Source organism: Notamacropus eugenii, chromosome 1, assembly GCF_028372415.1.
Source record: "Notamacropus eugenii isolate mMacEug1 chromosome 1, mMacEug1.pri_v2, whole genome shotgun sequence".
NCBI classification, from domain to species: domain Eukaryota; kingdom Metazoa; phylum Chordata; class Mammalia; order Diprotodontia; family Macropodidae; genus Notamacropus; species Notamacropus eugenii.
In genome coordinates, this window is record NC_092872.1 from 447,219,750 (window position 1) to 447,240,849 (window position 21,100).

At 38.1% G+C, this 21,100-nt stretch overlaps 2 protein-coding genes across 7 annotated transcripts in view; both read right to left on the reverse strand.

Moving 5' to 3' along the window:
- The window catches only part of GOLGA1 (golgin A1), a 65,166-nt gene extending 58,463 nt beyond the window's left edge, over positions 1 to 6,703 (reverse strand). The window contains exon 1 of one of the 2 annotated variants that reach the window (XM_072631894.1): positions 764 to 6,703. The gene's annotated coding sequence lies outside the window, so the exon portion shown is untranslated. The remainder of the gene's footprint in view (positions 1 to 763) is intronic. The other variant, XM_072631891.1, reaches the window with a different exon arrangement.
- The window catches only part of SCAI (suppressor of cancer cell invasion), a 204,543-nt gene continuing 187,147 nt past the window's right edge, over positions 3,705 to 21,100 (reverse strand). For 3 of the 5 annotated variants that reach the window (XM_072631895.1, XM_072631900.1, XM_072631899.1), the window contains one exon: positions 3,705 to 13,416. In XM_072631895.1, the coding sequence (XP_072487996.1) occupies positions 13,267 to 13,416 (150 nt within the window). In that variant the 3' untranslated portion in view covers positions 3,705 to 13,266. The other 2 variants (XM_072631896.1, XM_072631897.1) reach the window with 2 other exon arrangements.

The following is a 21,100-nucleotide window of genomic DNA, read 5'->3' on the forward strand; positions in this document are numbered from 1 at the left end:
GGTCATTTAACAAGCTGATTATGCTGCCTGCTGCAGCTGGTCTGCCTTCTCCCCCAGGCTCACACGTAGAATGCCTCTGGGAACTGCAACCTCAATTTAATGAAGCCTCAAGTCTGAACGGGAATACCCCCAGTGGGCATGAACTGTTGACATCTGCACTTCTGGGGCTCTCGCATCTTTTCCGCCCTCCTCTCTCAAGAGGCCGTGCCACCTCAGTTCACAAGAGAGGGCTGGAAGAGGCCCCCTAACCAGTCTACTCCAATCTTCCCCCTGTGCACAGGACGGGAGAGGAAGGGGCGAGAGTCTGGAATAGGGCCAGGTCTCCTGACAGCAGACCCACCACTAGTTTCGGTACAGCCCGCTGTCTCCGGACAAACATACTCGGTCTCCGCACGATGGCGAGAGCCTGACGGTCCCTCCACACCGCCGAGCCCACCCCGCCCCCGCCATTTAACAGGCTGGGAGACTGAGACCCGAGAAGGGGAAGGGACTTGCCCAGGGTGACCCCGGGAGGCGGCGGCGGGGCCGGCTCTGCGATCTAGTCCCCCGGACTCCCAGGAGGGGCCTCCTTCTAGAGCCGCGGGCAGACCACCCCCCTCCGGCTCCCAGCACTGGGCAGGGACGGGCGGGGGGCGGGGAGCTGGGCGGCCCCGGAGGGCTCCCGGTACTCAGCTCGGGGTCTTCTCCGGGGGGGATCCCTCAGACCGCCCGCTTGCCGCGGGCACCCAGCCTGACCGGGGGCTCCTGCTCTGGGCCCGCGCACCTGTGGCTCGCCCCGACTCGGCCCAAACCCCTGTCTCCCAGGAGGAGAGGAGGGGGGGTGGCGACTACCGCAACTTCCGGAACCCAGTCCCCAGCGCCCCGACGGAGGCGTCAGCAGCAACTCTGAGCCGACGGCAGCCCCGGACCCGGAAGCGCAGCAGGCGGCGCCGGAAGTGACTGTGACGGCCCGGGAGCGCCTCGAGAGCTCTGCGCATGCGTTACCAACCCGCTCCGAGGCTGAGCCCGTTCTCTTCTTTTGCCCTCGACACCTTTTTTTTTTCCCTGTCTTGACCGCGGCGCGAGCCTGGCGAGGACTGTTAAACGGGAACGCTCCCGGCGGAGCGACCAGGCGCGTGCGTGTGCGGGCTGGCCGGGCCACGTCAGCGCATGGGTGTCGGGGGACATTACCGGCCGTGCCGGTGACGCGCCTCGGAGGGAAGGAAAGGCCGCTGCCTGGGCCGAGAGCTCCAGGCTTCGAACGCCGCGACCTGGCGCTGCAGTTTGGTTTTCCTAGGTGTAAAATGGGACCAGAGGAGGGAAAAGTGGGGCCCGGCACTCCCACACGCCTGCGGAGGAAAGCGGTGGGCTGAGCGTGCCAGAGCTCGCTTGGCAATGCGCAGCACCACCAGGCAGCCCATGGCTGGCTTGGGAGAGCTACTGCTTTCCTCTAGTTTCCGGTGGGCAGGGTTGGATCTCTGCCCGGGTAGCTAAGAGAAATCATTTTGAAAATGAAGGCGATGTCAAAAGACATCGACAAAACGTATTGCAGTTCAGTAGGAACAATGAACGCGAAGAATTCGAGCAGGGCAACTAAACCGCATCGGTGAAGCGAGCCGACCCGAGGAAACTCTCCACGGTCACGGCAGGGTTAACGGAACCGCCTTACTGCGCCACCCAACCCACGAGGAAGGGGGAAACACCTCCGCCCTCCTCCGGTGGCTGGAGTGCTGGCGAGTGCGGCCGACTTTTTTATGCTTTCTGACAAGGAATGTTTCCTTGGGGAGGGGAGGGAAGAAGGACTTCTTCACAAGTGAAGGTGATATAAAAACAAAATATATAAATATTTACACATCAGTACTATCCGTTCCACCCACCCTATTTATACCGAAATTGTTCTACTCCAAGGCCTGCCTGAGATGGTAAGCTAAGAGTTCTTGGCATAAATAACACTCAGTGTGAATGAATTCCACATTTGCCTCCCTCTGAACATACGGACAGAGAACGATTAATTCAATAAATATTTACTGAGTACCAACTGGCAAAGGTGAAAAAGATCGACCTTCAAGAAACTTTCAGTCTAATGAGATGTCAATGTAAATGAGTGCATTCACTACAAGGTTTGCAAAGCATTTTACATAAACTGTTTCATTTGCTACAAGTCTGCAGTAGCTGATACTTTCATCCCCAGTTTACAAACAAGGAAACTGACACAGAGGTTAAGGTCATGGATGACCTGGACCAAGGTTATGCAGCTCTTTATTGCCAGACACAGAACTTTAACTCCGCTCGTCCTCGCTCCAAGTCCAACATTCTCTCCACTGTCTACCTAGCCTCAACACACAGGTAGGATTATGATGCCAGGTAGAAGATGGGGCAAAGGAGATAGCCAAAGTAAGTCAAAAACAGTATCACAACTCTGAGGCTGGGGGAGGAAACGGGGTCTAGCAGACTTTGGAGAGTGAGTTCAACAGACATTGGCTCCTATAGCATTTATGTTGATATTTACGACATTTTGTGTTTATCATGTAGGGGAAAGAAAGTGTCCCATCATTGGCATAAGAGTTTCCAGTGAGGAAACTCCTTTTACCAATCAGATCGGCACCTCTTTAGCAAACTTATCTTAGATAACCAATTTCCTCCCTAGATGCGGACTGGTAGGTTAGTTTCCAACTTAGAATCTGAGAGTGTTGCCTAAGGCACTGAAAAACAAGGTTAAGTGATTTACCTAGGGACATATAGTCAGTGTAGGGAGAAGACTTGAAGGTTCTGAGTCTAAGGTCAACTCTAGCCACTGACCCTCAAAGTCTCTCTTTTATTGTTTTATTTTATGGGGGAAGGAGAGAGGAATTAGGGTGTCAGCTAAATTGTTTATAACTCTGGATTGTTGAAGATGACATCCACAGAATGCAATCTCAAAACATGTTAAGCTAGAATGGTTTTCAACATTAGTCTAGCAAAAGATGCCTTTTTTGATACCATGGCACCAGGCACCAGCTAGCTAAGTGCTAAGAGTGTCATTAAGAAAAGTCTGATATAGGAAACAAACAGGAAGACTTCAGAGAGGCCTGGAAGGACTTACAATGAACTGATGCTGAGTGCAAGGTGCAGAACCAGGAGATCATTATACACAGTAACAACCCCAGTGTGCAAGGAATTTTTCTGGTAGACTTAGCCCTTCACAGCAATGCAAAGACCTAAAACATTCCAAAGGACTCGAGCCAAAATGCCATCCACATCCAGAGGAAGAATTATGGAATTGGAAAGCAGAATGAAGCAAAACATTTTCTCTTGTGTTATATTTTGTTTTGTTTGGGTTTTCTTGTGGTTTTTCCCATTCATTTTAATTCTTCCATCAACATAACTAATGTGAAAATGTGTTTAATAAGAATGTATGTGTGGAAACCCATATAAGATCGCATGCTGTCTTGGGAAGGCAAGGACAGGGAAGGAGGGTGACAAAATCTAAGACTTATGGAAGTGATTGTACAAAACTGAAAACAAATTAATTAAAAAAGAGAAGGCTGGCCACCAAGGAATTATTTATTTTTTTTGGCCACAGCAATTTACGAAACCATGTATTAATGTGTATATGTGTGTGTGAGGGGGAATCTCTCAGTAGAAAGAATATCTACTGGAAATGAAATTACAGCTCTTTTCAAGAATCTAAATTAAATAAAATGCTCAGAACCATGGTGTCTTCAACACTGACACAGCACCAACACTTTAAGCAAATATGTTTATTTTTATATTGATAGTACACATAATATACGTGTGGATTCCAGATACAAAATTCATGTACAATAATAGTTCACAAATGATGAAGGTAGTCACATTCCTAGAGAACATTTATCAATGAGAAAACAGCTTTAGTACACTGACAGCAAAAATCAAACCTTCCATAATCTTGCTATTCAATGCAATATAAACAGCACGATACTTAACTTTTTTCAGGCACCCTGAATGTGACAGGTGCTTTTCAGAAGAACAAAATCCAGGAAAGACATGGTCCTGCTGCCATTAGCTCTGCAGAATCACAGTGTTTTACTTTTGAGTTCATTTACTAAAGTACAATGGTGAAAGGACTGAAGCATGGACTACGAAATAGCAATAGCAACAGACTCAAGAGCTGGAAAAGTTTATCTGATGGGATGAAACAAACTGGAGACATTTGTTAAGAGTATGGCTTAAGCAACTGAGATGCATCAACAGACAAGGCCTATACAATATCACAAATGTAAGGTGTCAGATTTTCATGTCAAATGTATGAACTGGTACTGACAAAGCAACATTTTCTTAATTAGTTACTGGTAGCAAATATTCCCTCAAAATTGAATCTATTGACAACACATTGTGAAATGAATGTAACCAGATAACTGCCACCTGATAGGACTAAGTTGATGGGCTTGATTTTCAAGTCTTTTTTAAAAAATGCATAATCCCTTAAGTCTGAACACAAATGGGCAAACAAGACAATGTATCAAAGATTACAGAGACTGTGAATGCTAAGTAGGTTCTTACACTTACAGTTACATCATATGCACTACAGACTTGCAGCACTTAGAAAAGGATTGAAACATGTGAAATTTTTGTGCTTCAGTCTCTTCTGGAGAGCTCCTAAAAGATATACAGGTGTATGTATAATCCTTATAACTTGTTTCACAATTCAGTAACATTTCAGTTATAGACAAGTATTTGCCACAGTAAAAAAAAAAAAGTCACATCACTAGGAAATCAAGGTATTATGATTTCCAAATATAATTTTATGTATATAAACAAAAAATGTGTATTACTGCCTAACAACCACAGTATGTAAAAGAGTTCACAATAATTTCCATAAAAAAAAGATGTGTCTATATTTTTAGTCATCACATGGCTATCTTGAGCTTTAATGTCAGTTTAACATGAATGAGGTAAAATCTCACTCAATTATTCCCTGTCGACTCTGTTGACCACTGTTCAAGTCTCTTGTTCTGTCACTTATTACATTTGTGATCTTGGACAAAGTCAAGATATCTCTGAACTTGTTTCCTTACCTCAAAAATACAGATAATATTGGCCTTACTTAACTCAAGAGGGTTGTTATGAGGTTCAGTGAGATAATGTATGTGAAAGTAGTTTGAAAACCATCAAGTACTATGCAAATATAAGGGATAATAATTAACAATGCCTGAATTTACCATAATCAATAGTTTTAAACTATGCCTGATTCCTTAAAACATTAGGTTCTAGACAACTGATTAGACCCAATCACCAAGATGAAGGTAGATAACCCAAGTACGTGTGACAGCTTGCTTCACTTGTCATCTCCACAGTGAAAACATAAAGATTTAAGGAAAGACCTGGCAAGATGGACAAGAGCTAGACTCAGAGTGAGGACTCCTTGGGTTCAAGATCTGCCTCATATATTTTGAGTAACCTCAGGCCAGCTGTTAACCTTTCATTGCTGAAGGTAATTTTTTTCAGACTATAAACTACAAAGCAGATGCTCATGTGCACTGATAGAGAAAGGTCCCCCCAAGGAAGCTCCCTAAAATGGTGAAATAAATGGTGAAGAAAAGAACACAATGTTTCAGAGTCTATGTTCCTGTTACTTAAGGTCCTTCTATGTCAACTCTAACAACTTTCAAAATTTCTGATCCTGTTTCCTCATATGTAAAATGGATTTAATAACTACACTACTTACTTCATAGAGTTGTTGTGAGGAAAGTGCTTCATAAATCTCAAAGCATTATAGGTAGAAATATAAGTTATTCTTTCTCTTCAAAATGGATTACTGCTAAATAGCAAAATCAATGGGAACAAAAAACACCCAGGGAGCCAGGCAGGAGAGTGTAAGTGACTCTGTAAAGAATACATTCAGCTCAATGTAAAAAGCTATGAAAAAGAATTCTAAAATATTACACAAGAGGCATAAATAAGCAATTCTACATAATGACAACATAATAAATAGTCAAAAGCATAAAGCCTTTTGGAATCAGGAAAACTAAAAAGAAAAACCCTACTTTCTTGCTATCCTAGTCTTAGATATTGTTTCCATTATCTCTCCCTAAACAGTTTTTGGGATTCCTTTAATATGCTCTTAAGGAAGAAAAGGTAGAGGACATATTGGGTAAATTTATTTATTTTAACAAAATGGTCTTCTGTATTCTGGATTATCTTATCTGGGGTTATCAACACAGATATTTAAATGCCTGCCTATTATCAGTATATTTAAGAAGGTTTAAATTTCTGAAGTTTTCAAACACTGGGAAAGAAGAGAATTCAGAACAGCCCTAAAAGAAAATGGAAAATAGCATGGTGAAAAAAACTAACAGTTTAAGATCTAACTTCGAGGAACAATGCCTAATTCTCCATAAATTCTCTACAATCTCACTTTGAAAATGGTATAATATCATGGGGCAGGAAGGTGGTGTAGTGAACAGAGTTAACCCCAACTTCCCTGCCCCCTGCCCACCATGGTATAATATCTTAAGGGGCCTAATTATACATTCCTCAATGTCTTTTACTCTTTCTATGTAAGACCAGTTACTATCTTAAGATATCAACCATGTCCAGTAAACAAAGAAAAAAATTCCCAACTTAAAATTAGTCCCCACACCAAAAATAGCTTTAAAGAACTGTATCTGGCTTTTACAACAGGCATGATGTAATATATTTATAGGAAGAGAAGACTCTACTATGCAAACATCTTGTGTTTTAAAAATGTCACTGCTTATCAAGCTGATAACAAAAGAAAACATATGAAATTTTATAATGATAATTCAATCAAGTGTTCAGGTAACATTGTCAAGTAGAAATGGAAACACTAACAAATTCAGTATTATACAGCAATTTAAAAGTGAAAAATAATCATAATAATCAAAACCATAAACGTGTTTCATATGTACATTTTCAAAGAAAATGTTTCAATAATGCAGAAAATCAGTCCTACTTAATTTAAAATATTTTTATTTTTGTAAGATATTTTCCCCATACTTTTTCTTATTACTCTTTTCCTTGCTTCTCAGTAGGTAACTGATTTTATTTACATACACACATGTGCACACACAGCCTTCCCCATCCTACAACAATTTTATGCATATAAACCCTAATGAGGCCAGGGGACATTATGATTTTCAGGTTTTTAACTCTACTGTAGGAAGAACTGGTGAAAAGGAAAGAAGAATCACAGTATGTGGGAGGTAATGGGGGAAACAGCACCTACATTTACAAAGTACCAGTTTATAAAAGTACAGAAAAGTATAATTAGAAAAGAAAGTCTTGTTTTCTCAGGTTATAGATTTTAAATCTGTGTTCTACTAAATGCAAAAAATAATAATTGACCTTCCAACTTTTGGGCCAAGGAATATATCACAATAGGAATTATCAGCCTACCTAGCCAGTACTTTTTCTAGCTACTGTCCTCAAATGAAAACCCAAACTGAAGATGTACCATTTTCTTGAAGCTAAATAAAATAACACCCATTTTTTTGGTATCTAATTCGAGTGACTTACTTTTTCTTATAGAACACAATGTGAATTAAACATTATAGATATTTGCACTAATTTGCAGGCATGTCAAATTCTAAAATTCTTTTATTAACAAAAACTGCTAAATATTTGAATCTTTCAATTATATTCTACAACTGAAAATGTTACAAAATTTTGGCTGTTCTATTAGTACAGCAAAAAAAATCAAGGATGACAATTTTGGAAACAAATATTATTTCAATCAAAAAAGGAGGTTGACTGATATTTTATTTTGTAAAAATTACTAGTCTAATTTCTGCAGTGAAGGCACCCCAAATGCAAAACAAATATTGAGCATCACTTGAATTACCCCATGCAAATATGCATGCTATCTAAAGATGGTGTTATCTTCTAAGTAACTCAACACTGCAAGTCCAACTGTATTCCAAGGCCTAAAATTGGTGTAGGCTCACAAAGGTATTCCCTATTCTTGGTGGGGGACTTGTTTTTTTCTCTCTTTAGTTCCTGATGGTTATCAAGAGCAGTATAAAGGATACTACATACCTAACACCAGGGGGACCCTGTTTCAACTCTCAGCTTGTCATCCAAATGAAGGTACTAAAACTTCACAGAGAAACCAACTTTTATATTGATTCTTTCTAATCACTGGAGACTAGCATTGTGCCACCTAATCCTAATACCAACTCAAAATTGGTACTCAATTGCTATTTTTGCTTTAATCAGAAGGATCTACAATGAAAAACGTCAAGATGGGTATATCCAACAAACACTGCTTCAGAACAAGCAGAGTGGTGAAACTGCAGCTCACCACCTTAAGTACTTTTTCTGGGGATCCCTCAAGGACAGCAGAAACTTGAAGTTAATAAATGCCCTTTCCCCTGCCTCACAAAGACACACACAGGTAAAAACAAACCACAGGAATGAAGAAAAAATTAAATCCAATATCAGGTTTCAGTGCAATTGGGAAATAATTTTTCCTTTTTTAAAGGACAGGTGACCTTTCATATTCATCTGTTCATCTTGGTTTATGATGAAATCAAATGTTATCTATACTCCTATAATTAGTCCCTAATGGATAACCTACTAAGTACAAAATGATACTCTACTCCAGATCAAGAAATAAGAGACTAATACAGTACCAGCAAGTGCCCCCATTTAAGATATGAATCTTCATTTCATATACCCAGTCTTCATATGTTTATTTCACAAATTTATCAAGAACTTAAATAAGAATTTCTGATGATTTCCAAAGTGTGAAAGACTGGCTCTCTTGCTGAGATTGTCAGGTTCTAATTTTAATTTCCAAATTATTGACCCAAACAGAAGCCCCTCAAAACAGAGGCTCCTGAAAGGGATATAGCCATAGCCTTTATGAGACCAGCATGAATGATGCCACTCTGATGTCCTCAATGAACGAAATAAATTCATGCCACAATAGCCATGTTGTATATAATATACACATACTGTATCATTTCATACCAATGTATTTACAAATATATACACATATACATACATGTACACACACGAGATTGCATCAAGCATCACAAAAATATATATACGTATATACCATTACAAGAAAAAGAATTTTAAAATAAATAAAGGCAACCATAGAATCACAGTCCCTCAAAAGGATACTGCTTACTTTCCCAACAAATGACTGCATACACACATACACACATACAAACACACCCAACATGCCATAACCAACTAATAAGAAAGCCCTATGATATCATTCATATCAAAGTCAAAGTACCTTGGGTTCACCCTAAATCAGTTGTTGGTACAATGGCAGGAACCAACCACAGAGAAGTGCCATGCATCTCCAGCTATCACTGTCCTATACTCATTATGCTTTCAAATCCTGGAACTGAGTTGGGCTACACAGAGTAAGTATATATAAATTTCTGATGAACTGAATGGAACACATTTTATTCTGACCAGTATTGGCTGCATGCAGCTTTGGTGCCAGTTCTCCCACAAATTATGTCAATACAATTTAATCCATTCTCTAATGGCAATCAACTAGACAGAAAATAACTAACTCATAGTAAGCAGGGCATAACTGTCAGGGGCAGATGTATGCCAGGAAAGAACTGGTTGAGAAAGTTCAGTTACTGATCTATCCACAGGACCCACTCCAAACCAAGTATGCTCCTTCTATTAGTGCCACACAAATATGGTATAATTCTTATCTATTTCAGGAAATTAAAACATAAGAAGAAAATGAGAAATGAATCCCATGAAAAAGAAAGTGATTGGGACTCAGGACTGCATGGTATTTTACATCTACAGTCTTTAAGTGTTTCAGCTTGGTAAAACTTATGGAAGGTACAAAAAGGTCAAATGTGCTGTGCTTTTTCAATTGTTAATTTCAAGTTCTTGGGGGTACCCCCTTCTTTTTTTAGGAAATACACTTCAAGAAGGAACATAGCCCTGCTAAAAATAAATCCATGTAATTTTAAGTATGTCATTTTAATCCTAAGTAAAAAAACTAAAAATTTACTCATGTGTGCGTAATTTTCAGTTTCCCAATTTCACACAACTGTTTTTGAATATGACAAACTCTTTTGTGCAATTTGACAAAAAAAAAAACCTCTAATGTTACATGTTCTAAAGGAAATGCCACAGCTAAAAACTGCTTTAAAAAAAACTTAAAAAAGACATTATAGAAGTGTTTGGTCTAGTGGAAAAAATGCTGGGGTGATAATTAGCATGTCCTAGCCTTTGGACCTAGCTCTATTACTTACAATGTTTGTGATTTTAAATGAGTATCAAAGACTCTGGGGTCCAGTTTCTTTACTTGGAAAACCAGGAATAATACATATCTTATTTGCCTCAGAGTTATGAGGATAAAATGTGATTGCTAATTAATTGAAAATACCATACAAATATCATTATTACTATAATTATTATGAAAATTAGTATAATAAAACTGTTGTGCTTGAAATTTGCTTTGTGGAGCCCTGATTTTGTTTTTAGTATGTTTCTATTCTTTTCTCTCACGATCTGTTAACATAACTGCTACAAAGAAGCAAAGGAGTTAGCCCAAGGAGCAAAACTGTGCATCAGTCTTTGTTAGAACAAACATGATGAGACAAAGCAATTCTTACTGCTTGGTTATTGACCCTGTCTGGAGATTTTTAGCTCAACAAGGGCTTGGGCTGCTTTTAGAGCATGAAAGGTAGTATGTACGCATTTAAATCACAAATATTTCCTCAGAAAATCACTCTCTTTTGAAATGAATAACTAATGTCTTAGAATTATAGTGCTGGAAGAAACCTCCATTTTACAACTCCATTTTAAAGAAGAAACTTAGGCTTGGGAGAAGTGACTGAAAGCTCAATCTCAATGTGAGTCAATACCATGACAAGGCAACGAAAAAAAAATAAAAATAAAAATGTTACAATCTCTGGATTGCATTAAAAGCAGCACAGTATGCAGAATGATGGACTCTGCCCTTGGCAGTGTGCATGTACTGAGTTCCAGGCACAACATTTTATGCAGGATATTGACAAGCTGGAGTACAGCTAGAGGAGGGTGAATGGCACGGTGAAAGGATGTTTACAGTGTGCTAGATGAAGACCTGGGTTTAGCTTGGAGAAGAGACTTCTTTGGGGGAAACTGACAGCCAGTTTTCAAGGGTTTGTTAGTTTTGTTCTACCCAACTTTACTGGGCATAATTAGGAGCATTAAGTGGAATTTGTAGAGACATATTTAGGCTTTATATAAAGGAATACTTTCTAAAAGTAAGAGCAGTCCAAAAGCAGGATGAGTTTGCCTCCGGAGGTAGTTGGTTTAGTGTCACCAGAGGTCCTCAAGTAAAGATCAGATCATTACTTGTTGGGGAAACTGTAAAGAAAATTCTTTTTCAGGCATGGGTTGGACTAAATGACTCTTGAGGTACAAATCAGATTTTATGATTGGTCTCAAAGTTAACCAAAGGCATGACCCTGGAAGTTCAGGCTCCTGGCTCTGAGTTTAGTGTTCTTCATATACATACCAAACATAGAATACTTCTCTGTGTAGACTGCCTTTCAAACCATGCCAATATGGAAAATGTGTTAAAGATATTTGTGTCTCAGAAGTTTGTTTTTTTTAAATCACTGAATTGAGTTCAAGGGACCAATGCCATCCTGTTTCTAAGTTCGTAGTGCCAGGCTGAAAAGCATTACAAAACGGAATCAGTTACTGAAAAAAAGTCCTCCATGTCTGAGAAGGAAAAGGGATTCACTAAACACTGAATTCTTTCTTCAAAATAATTTGTCTTCATACATTTTAAAATGCTAAAGTTTTATAACTATTAACTAATCCTTCAATATTTCAAAGAAGAAATCAGCAAATTAGAATTACTATCTGAGGAATCTAAAACAGATTAACACAAACAAATTGTGGCATGGCTCTAAACAAGGTGAATAAGACCAAAGTAAATTTTCCTTTAGGGTATAAGTAACAAAAGTAATCACTTGATTTGTTTAATTCTAGGCAGAGGGAGATGGCACTAGGTCTATCCAGATAATAAGGTTAATAGGCATTTTGGCTGATAGATTTTCTGTCATATGCTTTTAGACTCAGAACATAGTATAATCAAAAGAATACATTAGGAGAGCTCCATTCAAACCCAATGAGGTAAAAAAAAAAAAAAGAAAAAAGAACGATTCCTTGCTGGTGTCAATAGAAAAATGAACAGCATAACAGAAGGAAAACCAAACCCTCTTCAGCTACCTTCCCCCAACAACAAAAAAGTGTGTGTGGATATAAAAGATCCCATTTATACCAAACACTAATTTTCCCACATCCAGTTTTTCTCCCTTCTTCCTTATCTCCAAAAGTAATGACAGCTTTATACTTGAAACCACACAGATTCAGAGCTGGGCACAGACATAATTAAAACTTCAGTCTTTTTCTACTTGCACCCATGTGGCTAGAGATATCACAGATAAAAACTCAGTTTACAAATTTGGTCCTGTTAGTTAAAGAGTTTAAATTTACATTTTTCTGCTGATGGCAATGTGCTATGGAGCCAATAACCATGACATTCTGCTAAAGAGGGTTTGTTATTCAGATTGAAATACAGATGTGGTTCTCAAATGACTGGCAATATGAGAAATAGCTAGAAAACAAGACAAATATGTACATGTGAAAACAGAAAAAGATGCATTAACTCTAATACATTGTCATGTACCACCTTAAATTTTCAAGAAAAATTCAAACTCAGCAGCAAATCATTCATGGAATCTAAAAATCTGAAGATATTTGGAGAAAGTGAATGACTAAAGGAGACAAATTCATACAAACTCAAAGAATCAGCCATTTTTCCTCTTTAAATAAAGATATTGAGTGAAAACAAGTGTTATGGAAGGGCTATGCTTTTGTTTTTTTCTAGTATTGGTGTAAGTTGATTGGGTTCATCTTTGTGAACAATTTTATATTTTTCCAAATCCAGACTTTTCAGGTTAAAATATCACTGTTGGATTTTTCTCATCATACAAAAATAAATGATTTATTCTTCTCTGGGTGAGAGTGGTCACTATGTTTGAATTTAGGACCAGTTGTTGGAGCTGGAACTCTTCAACCCCTAAATAACAACAACAACAACAACAAAAACTTTCAGGGTTATTCTAGCTTTTAAAAGATCGCAAAGATTGGATTACAAAAGTTACCCTATCTGTCAGAAGAATATTATTTTGAGTTGTCTGTAAAATGGTGGTCCTAAATTTAAAAATAAAAATTTAATGCCACTATGTATCATCACATTAAAAAACTGCACCATTTAAAATCTGTGGCTAATGAAACACAGTTTCAACAAGAGTTCAATTAATAGTCATCTATAGTATTCTCAAAGAACACATTTCGCACATCCAGGATAGATGCCAGTTCCAAAATGTGCTTCTGAAGATGAGGGTTTTCAACTGTTTCATCCCTTGGCAGCTGAGGATATGTTTCTGGATAATTTCGGGTTTCCTGCTAGACAAAGTAGAGGAGTAAAATTTTATGTCCAATAAAGAGATCACACACAAAAATTAATTAATATAAATGACTGCATTTCATGTTTAGGACAATAAATTGCACTTCATCTTCCCATATATATATGTATATAGGTAAATGTTCCTGATACCTATTATTCATTCATGCATGCATCCATTTAATAGCTTATCTGCCTCTACCATTTAACAAGATATCAAGAGATACAAAGATGAACAAGACAATCTCTCTCTTCAAAGTGTTTATAATTTCTACAGTAGGGAAGATATGACAAGTAGCCAAATAATAATAATACTAATACATCAAAGAATACAATTAAAAGCAGCATCAAGTACTACAGGGATTTATAAGAGATAACATTTGATTGTCTGACTGAAGAGGTTGTGTGTCAGCAAACTCTTGAAGGAAGGGGAGAATTTGAACAGTTGTTTGGTTGTGCTGCAGTGCAGGGAAGTAGCAGAAGGTAATATGACTGGAAAATGAAGACTGGGCTAGATCATGAAGAACCTTAGCTTGAGGAGTTTGGATTTTATTTTGTAGGCAATGGCAAGACACTAACCTCCTGGAGAAGGGAAATGACATAACCAGAACTTTCTTTTAAAGAATTTAAACTAGGCGAGTCATGTAAGATGGACTGAAGAAATGAAAAACCAGTCACAAAGCTACTGTAATATTCTATAGTATACAGTCCTAAAACCTGATAGAAAAGGCAGGACACTAGCCAGAAAGATCTGGGAATCATCTACGTAGAAATGCTTGTTGAAGTCGGGCAAAATATTGCCCATGGAAAAACATACAGAGAGAAGAAAGGAGGGTTGATAATATTACCTTAAGAAAAGCCCCATTTTTCTGTCCTAAAAAGCCAGTGACTAGAATAGGAAGGGTGAAGAACCAGGTACTAAGATAGTAAGCTGAACAAGTTTTAAAACTCCAATGTCATCAATATGAGTCTTGCAAACCCATACCAGAACTGCATTTAACAGTTAAAATTACAACCTTTGGAGGCAGTATATACCCAGTGTCATATATGGTTTTTGGGTTCAAGTAGTAATCTACTATATAACAACTTGTTACCCAGAAATCTGACAAACCAAAAATATAGGATAAGTATCCTACAAAGAACTCTAAAGAACTTATTAATGTTTTTTAACACATTGAAGAGAGCTAGCAAGAGAATCAGTAGAGTAACTTCATGATCGTTACATAAAAGCTATACTTGGGGATCAAAAGATTGTTGCAATCAAGTGGAATGGGTTCTAAATATATTTTTATCAAGGAATATATCAGAGATATTGCAACTATTGATAGATCAATGTTTTAAAAGATAATGGTGTACCTCAACCCCAACTACACTGAAGGCCACCTATTCTACCTAGAGGTAAATCTGGTCCTGTATACAAATGAAACCAGGTTTTTTTTTAACATTTCAAATGCCAAATAAATAAAGAGAAGATGCAGAAAAATATTTTGTGGCTGTGTGAATGGTCATAAAAATGGCAAATGAAATTTATGAGGAGCAAATACAAATATTTTCACATGGCTAAAAATAATCCTAATTAAAGTCAGAATTATGGAACTTTAGGTATCACTTGTAACCCAAGAAAGGGATCCACGAGACACTGTAGAATGTTGCCCAACAAAAACTTAGGCCAAAAAAATGTTATCTTGTAGGAAACTCTTTTGGATGATACTTCATATTCTGTTTTTCTGGACCTGTGATTTCATCTGTATAGGAAATAACCCATGTGGAAACTCCCTCCACTAATGACAATCTTTAACTTATTTAGAGAGTTGCCTAGGACTCTGGGAGGTTAAGGGACTAACTAGCTCATAGCCATATAGATAGTTTGTGTCACAGCAAGGAACTGAACCCAGATTTTCTTGACTCCAATGCTAGCCTTCTGTTTACTGCTGGCACACTGCCTCTTCAAAAGGGTACTGGAAACAAAAGAGAAAACATTAACTTTTTCTTATATAAAACTACAATCTAATCTCAACAGCTCAAGAAAGTTAGAATTAGAGAACAAAAACCAAATGACTGAGGGAATAATCATTATTATATGAGGATGGACTACAATGATTCAGTACTTTTCCATTTAAGCATAAGAAATTATGAACGATATGGGTAAGGTAACTACAACCTTGTTCAAAACATCTGAAATACATGGTAATTCCTTGAAGTCTGGAGAGAAGTTTAGGACAAAAAAAAAAAGACAGTTTATAAACTAGACATAAATTTATGGAACCAATTACTACAAGAAGTAGTGGAAAATTTTAAATATAAAATAGATTTTTAAAAGGTTCAGTTAAATTCGTAGATAACAGAAACATAATGCGATACTCAGAAGAAACTAGGATGTTTTGAGGGTATGTCTCTAAATCTTTAAGGATAACATCAAGGGATTCAATCATGTTCTTCTATCATATCTTTGGTAACATTGTCAGAGTGAATATAGCCAATTGTTCCCAGTCCAGAAAAGATCATGGACCAAGCTAGGCCTGGAAAAAAGCAACTAGATTATCTTAGAAAGCCAAGACAGAGTTGCAGAGCCAAGATGGTGGAATGTTAGGAAAGTAGTGTAGTGAGCTTCCTTCCACAATTCTCTAAACAGATCTAAAAAATACAGCAGACAGAATTCTGATGGGGAAATCTAGGAAAAGTCACAGTGATTCATTTGTGTAGCACAGCTCAACACAGGGAGAAAGACAGGGAAGTCTGCAGACACTGGGGACAATGTCAGGCCAGGAACACACAACACACGGAGCTTTCTGGTGCCTAGGGAGAGACTAGGCACAGGGCAAGAGGGGGATACAGAACTATACCAGGGTACTGCAACAGAAACAAGTTTTTCACCTACTACCCAGTTCTGAGTCACAGATCCAGAGAGTAGTGAGAAAGGGATCTGCACAAAAGGATAGTACTTTTAGGTAGGGAGGCCCTAGGTGGTATACTATGAAGGGAGAAGGTTGAGAAGCAAGTAACAAGTAAGTGTGGATCAGACCCCAAGGCAGAGCTGAGTCCTATTTCTAGTATCTAACCCAGACTGCACAAGAATAACAAGGCAGTAATTCCACATCAAAAGGAAGCCTACAATTCTGCCACTCTGAACCAACAGAGTTTTTCAGCTGGCTGCCAGAGCCTAAATCCAGCAGCAGTCTACTCTTGTTCAGAAGCAGGTCAGGAACTAGCAGAGTTCCAACAGGGGTAAGGATTGGGGAAGGCAGCAATCAGACTTTGCCTTTGATTACACAAACTTCGGAAGCACTGAGAACGTGCAGGTCCCCAGCTTGTCCCTAAAATTCCAGAATAACACAGCACTCAATAATCCAAGAACACAACAACAGAAATAGATAGGCCTTCTCTCCACAAGTGCCAGTCTAACCCTGATCATGAAGTGGGCTGGAAATATGGACAAACAAAAAAAGAATCCTCCCATAAAGAATTATTATGGTGGCAGGATACTTAAGACCATAGAAGAAGAAAATAACTTCAAAACCTCTACAAGCAAAGCCTTAGGGAAAAACAAAGCATGGGTACAAACTCAACTCGAATTCTTGGAGATGATGATTAAAGAGTTTTTAAAAAAAGTGAAAAATGTTTTTATAAATGAAATGAGAGCATTTGAAGAAAAAACTGGAAAATAAATGGAGCTACAGACAGAATTGGAAGGGGAATTAATAGCTTGGCACAAGAGGTACAAAACCTTACCCAAGCAACAAATTCCATGAAAATTAGAATGGACTAAATCAACAAGAAATATTAATACAAAATAAAAGGAATGAAAAACATAGAACAAAATATAAGGTATCTCAAAGCAAACACAAATGACTTGAAAAGCAGACTGAGGAGATAAAAAAATTAAGAATCATTTGATATATGAATACCATGAACAACAACAACAAAAGAACCTAGACAACCTGTTTCAAGAAATCTTTAAAAACAAAACAAAAAACCCTGCCCAGATATCTTAGAAGCAGAATGCAAAATGAAAACAAAAAGAATCCACTAGTCACCTTTTAAAAGAAAATCCCCTAAGGAAATCATAGCAAAATCCAAAGTTTCTAGGTCAAAGAAAAAATATGGCGAACAGAAAGAATTCAAGGACAGAAGAGCCATGGTCAAGATGACACAATATTTAGCAGCCACAACTATAAAGAAGAGGAGAACCTAGAAGACTATATTTCAAAAGGCAAAGGATATGGGTTTACAGACAAGAAGAACTTAGCCAGCAAAAATGAGTATACAGCTATTTCTTCCACATCATGACTATCCCCACAACTGTTTCGATATATCATGGGTCAGCACAAGAAATTAAGTGGGAATTTTTTGAGTTTCGCAGAAGATGCGGATGACACACGAAAGCTAGCAGACGACACAGAAAAAGTTTAGAAACTCATCAGAAATGCAAAAGGCCAAAAAAATTTTATGTGGATTTTCCAGTTTAAAGGGGCACTGTACCCCTAATCCCCACGTTGTGAAAGGGATAACTGTAACAAAGAAGTGAAAAAAAAAAAATGGACCCTTATTGAAATAGAGAATTTCCAAGAAATCCTGATGAAAACCCCACAGCAGCAGAGAAACTCTGAACTTACAACAATAGAGCAAAGAGAAACAAAAGGTAGACATGAAAACAGGAATGAATTATGATAAAGGACTAAACAAGGATAAACTGCTTACATTCAAATATGGGGAAATGACACATGTGTTTCCTCAGAACCCTATCATCATCAGGGGTCACAGAGGGAATTCATTTAGGCCTGGCAGTGATCCTGTTATGTCTTGATGATCTCAATAAAAAAATGAAAAGTGAGGGAAAAAGAATACACTGGTGCAGGGGGTGGGGGCAGGAGGGGGATTAGGAAAGGAAGGTTAGGGAAAATTATCTTTATATAATCAGTGTACAAAGGCACACATCTATACAAATAAGGAGGAGGGGATGAGGGGTGTGGTAGACACTTGAACCTCACTCTCATCTGAACTGTCTGAAAAAAGGAGGAATACACACATATAAATGGGTACAAAAATAAATTTCACTCCACAAAGAAATACAAAGGAAAGGGTAGAAGGAGGAAGGGAAATTAGAGAAAAAAATAGATTAAGGGAGGGATTAGTTCTAAGAAAAACAAACTGTAAGAATGTTTAAAAATACTTGCAGCTCTTTTTGAGGTGAGATATAATGAAAATCTGACAGGTTGCCCATAAACTGGAGATTTGATGCACAAGCAAGAGTATATATATATATATATATAAATGTGATGGAATACTATCATGATGAACTCTTATCGGCATAATAATCAAACACGATTTCAGAAGACTAATAATAAAGGCTAAATAATAAAACATATTACTTACATCCTGGCAGAGAGGTGAATGCAGATTGCAGAATCAGACAAACATTTTGGGGACATGGCCAATGTGTAAATTTGTTTTGATTGACTGACTATTTATGTTTGTAATGGATTTTATTTTTCTTATGTGAAAAGGCAGATTTGTCTAATTAAAACAAATCTTTTTTACTTTTTTAAAAAAAGCTTTAGTAACATCCAATCTAGAACTACTGGGTATTTAAAATATATACACACACATGCATATATATATACATATATATAACGATATCAGGAGATCTAGATATATCTCCTGACCTTATTTTTATATAGTAACTTTTCTTATGCAAACATGCTCTAGAAAAATGTGTATTTGTGGCATTAGAGTGTTTGGCAGTGGAGGCTGGAAGGAAAAGAGAGAACAGATGTTAGAACAGGCATCCAGTTACAGTACCAGGGACAGAGAAAAGTAATTAGGGATTGGGTGTGGCAAATTTTTTAATCCACGGAGACTATGCAGGTGGAGGATCAGAAGGCTTGAGGCCTCATGTTTAGTATTCAAAGATTTAGAAAGTGGCAAAACCATGTCAAAACTCCACGGATGAACAGACTGAAAAGAGGAGCTGATGCCCAAAGACTCTGAACAAGACAGAACAGGACGTATCTGATAAACTCAAAGACTTCAGCTTCTGGGATAAGAACTCACTGTTTAATAAAAATTGCTAGGAAAACTGGAAAACAAAATGGCAGAAATGAGGCATAATCAACATCTTATACCCTATACCAAAACAAAGTCAAAATGGGGACACAATTTAGACATAAAAGCCGACACTCTAAGCAAACTAGGAGAGCAAGGAATAATATACCTGTGAGAGATATATGGAGAAGGGAAGAATTTATGACCAAATACGAGATGAGAACATTATGAAATGCAAAATGAATGCTTTTGGTTGCATTAAATTGAAAGGGTTTTGCACAAACAAAGCCAACACAACCAAGATTAGAAGGAAAACAAAAACCTGGGAAACACTTTATAGCCAGTGTCTCTGATAAAGGCCTCATTTCTAAAATACAGAGAACTGAGTCAAATTTATAAGAATACAAGTCATTCCCCAACTGTGTGTTCATTCTTCATTGCCGAAGAAGACCATGCTATCAGAGAAATAATGCCAAGACTTGCACTTGACTTTGTTTTGAGTAAGGGAGGGCTGTGCAGGTCACCAACCTCACTTCTCCAGAGCCATCTGAATCCAGTGACCAGATATTCATCAGGATGACTGAAGATGACCCAGGATGAGGCAATTGGGGTTAAGTGACTTGCCCAAGGTCACACAGCTAGTGAGTGCCAAGTGTCTGAGGTGATATTTGAACTCAGGTCCTCCTGACTCCTGCACTGGTGCTCCATCCACTGCACCACCTAGCTGCCCCATTCCCCAACCAATAAATAGTCAAAGGATATGAACAGAAAGTTTTCAGAGGAAGAAATTAAAGCTATCTGTAGTCACGTGAAAAAATGCTCTAAATCACTATTGATTAGAGATGCAAATCAAAACAACTGTGAGGTACCACATCACACTATAAGATTGGCTAACATGACAAAACAGGAAAATGAGAAATGTTGCAGAAGATGCGGGAGAGCTGGAACACTAATTCATTGCTGGTGGAGCTGTGAGCTGATCCAACCATTCTAGAGAGCAATTTGGAACTATGCCCAAAGAGCTACAAAATTGTGCATATCCTTTAACCCAGCAATACCACTTCTAGGCCTGTATCTCAAAGAGATCATACAAGTGGGAAAAGGATCTACATGTACAAAAATATTAAAAGCAGCTCTTTTTGTGGCAAAGAAGTGGAAATTGAGGAGATGCCTATCAACTGGGGAATGGCTGAATAAGTTGTGGTATATGAATGTAATGGAACACTATTGTGCTATAAGAAATGGTGGACTTCAGAAAAACCTAGAAAGAATTATATGAACTCATGCTGAGTGAAATGAGCAGAACCAGGAGAATTTTATACACAGTACTAGCCACATTATGTGATGACTGACTTTGATAGACTTAGTTCTTCTCAGCTATGCAAGAATCTAAGACAACTCTAAAAGATTCATGATGGAAAAATGCCACCCACATCCAGAGAAAGGAATACAGATTCTGAATGGAGATCAAAGCACACTATTTGCTCTTCTTTTCTTTTGTTGTTTAGTTTTATTTCTTCTTTCTGGTGGTTCCTCCCATTAGTTCTAATTCTTCTTTACATTATGACTAATGTGAAACATGTTTAATATGAACGTATAAGTACAGCCTATATCAGAATGCACACCCTCATGGGGAGGGGTGAG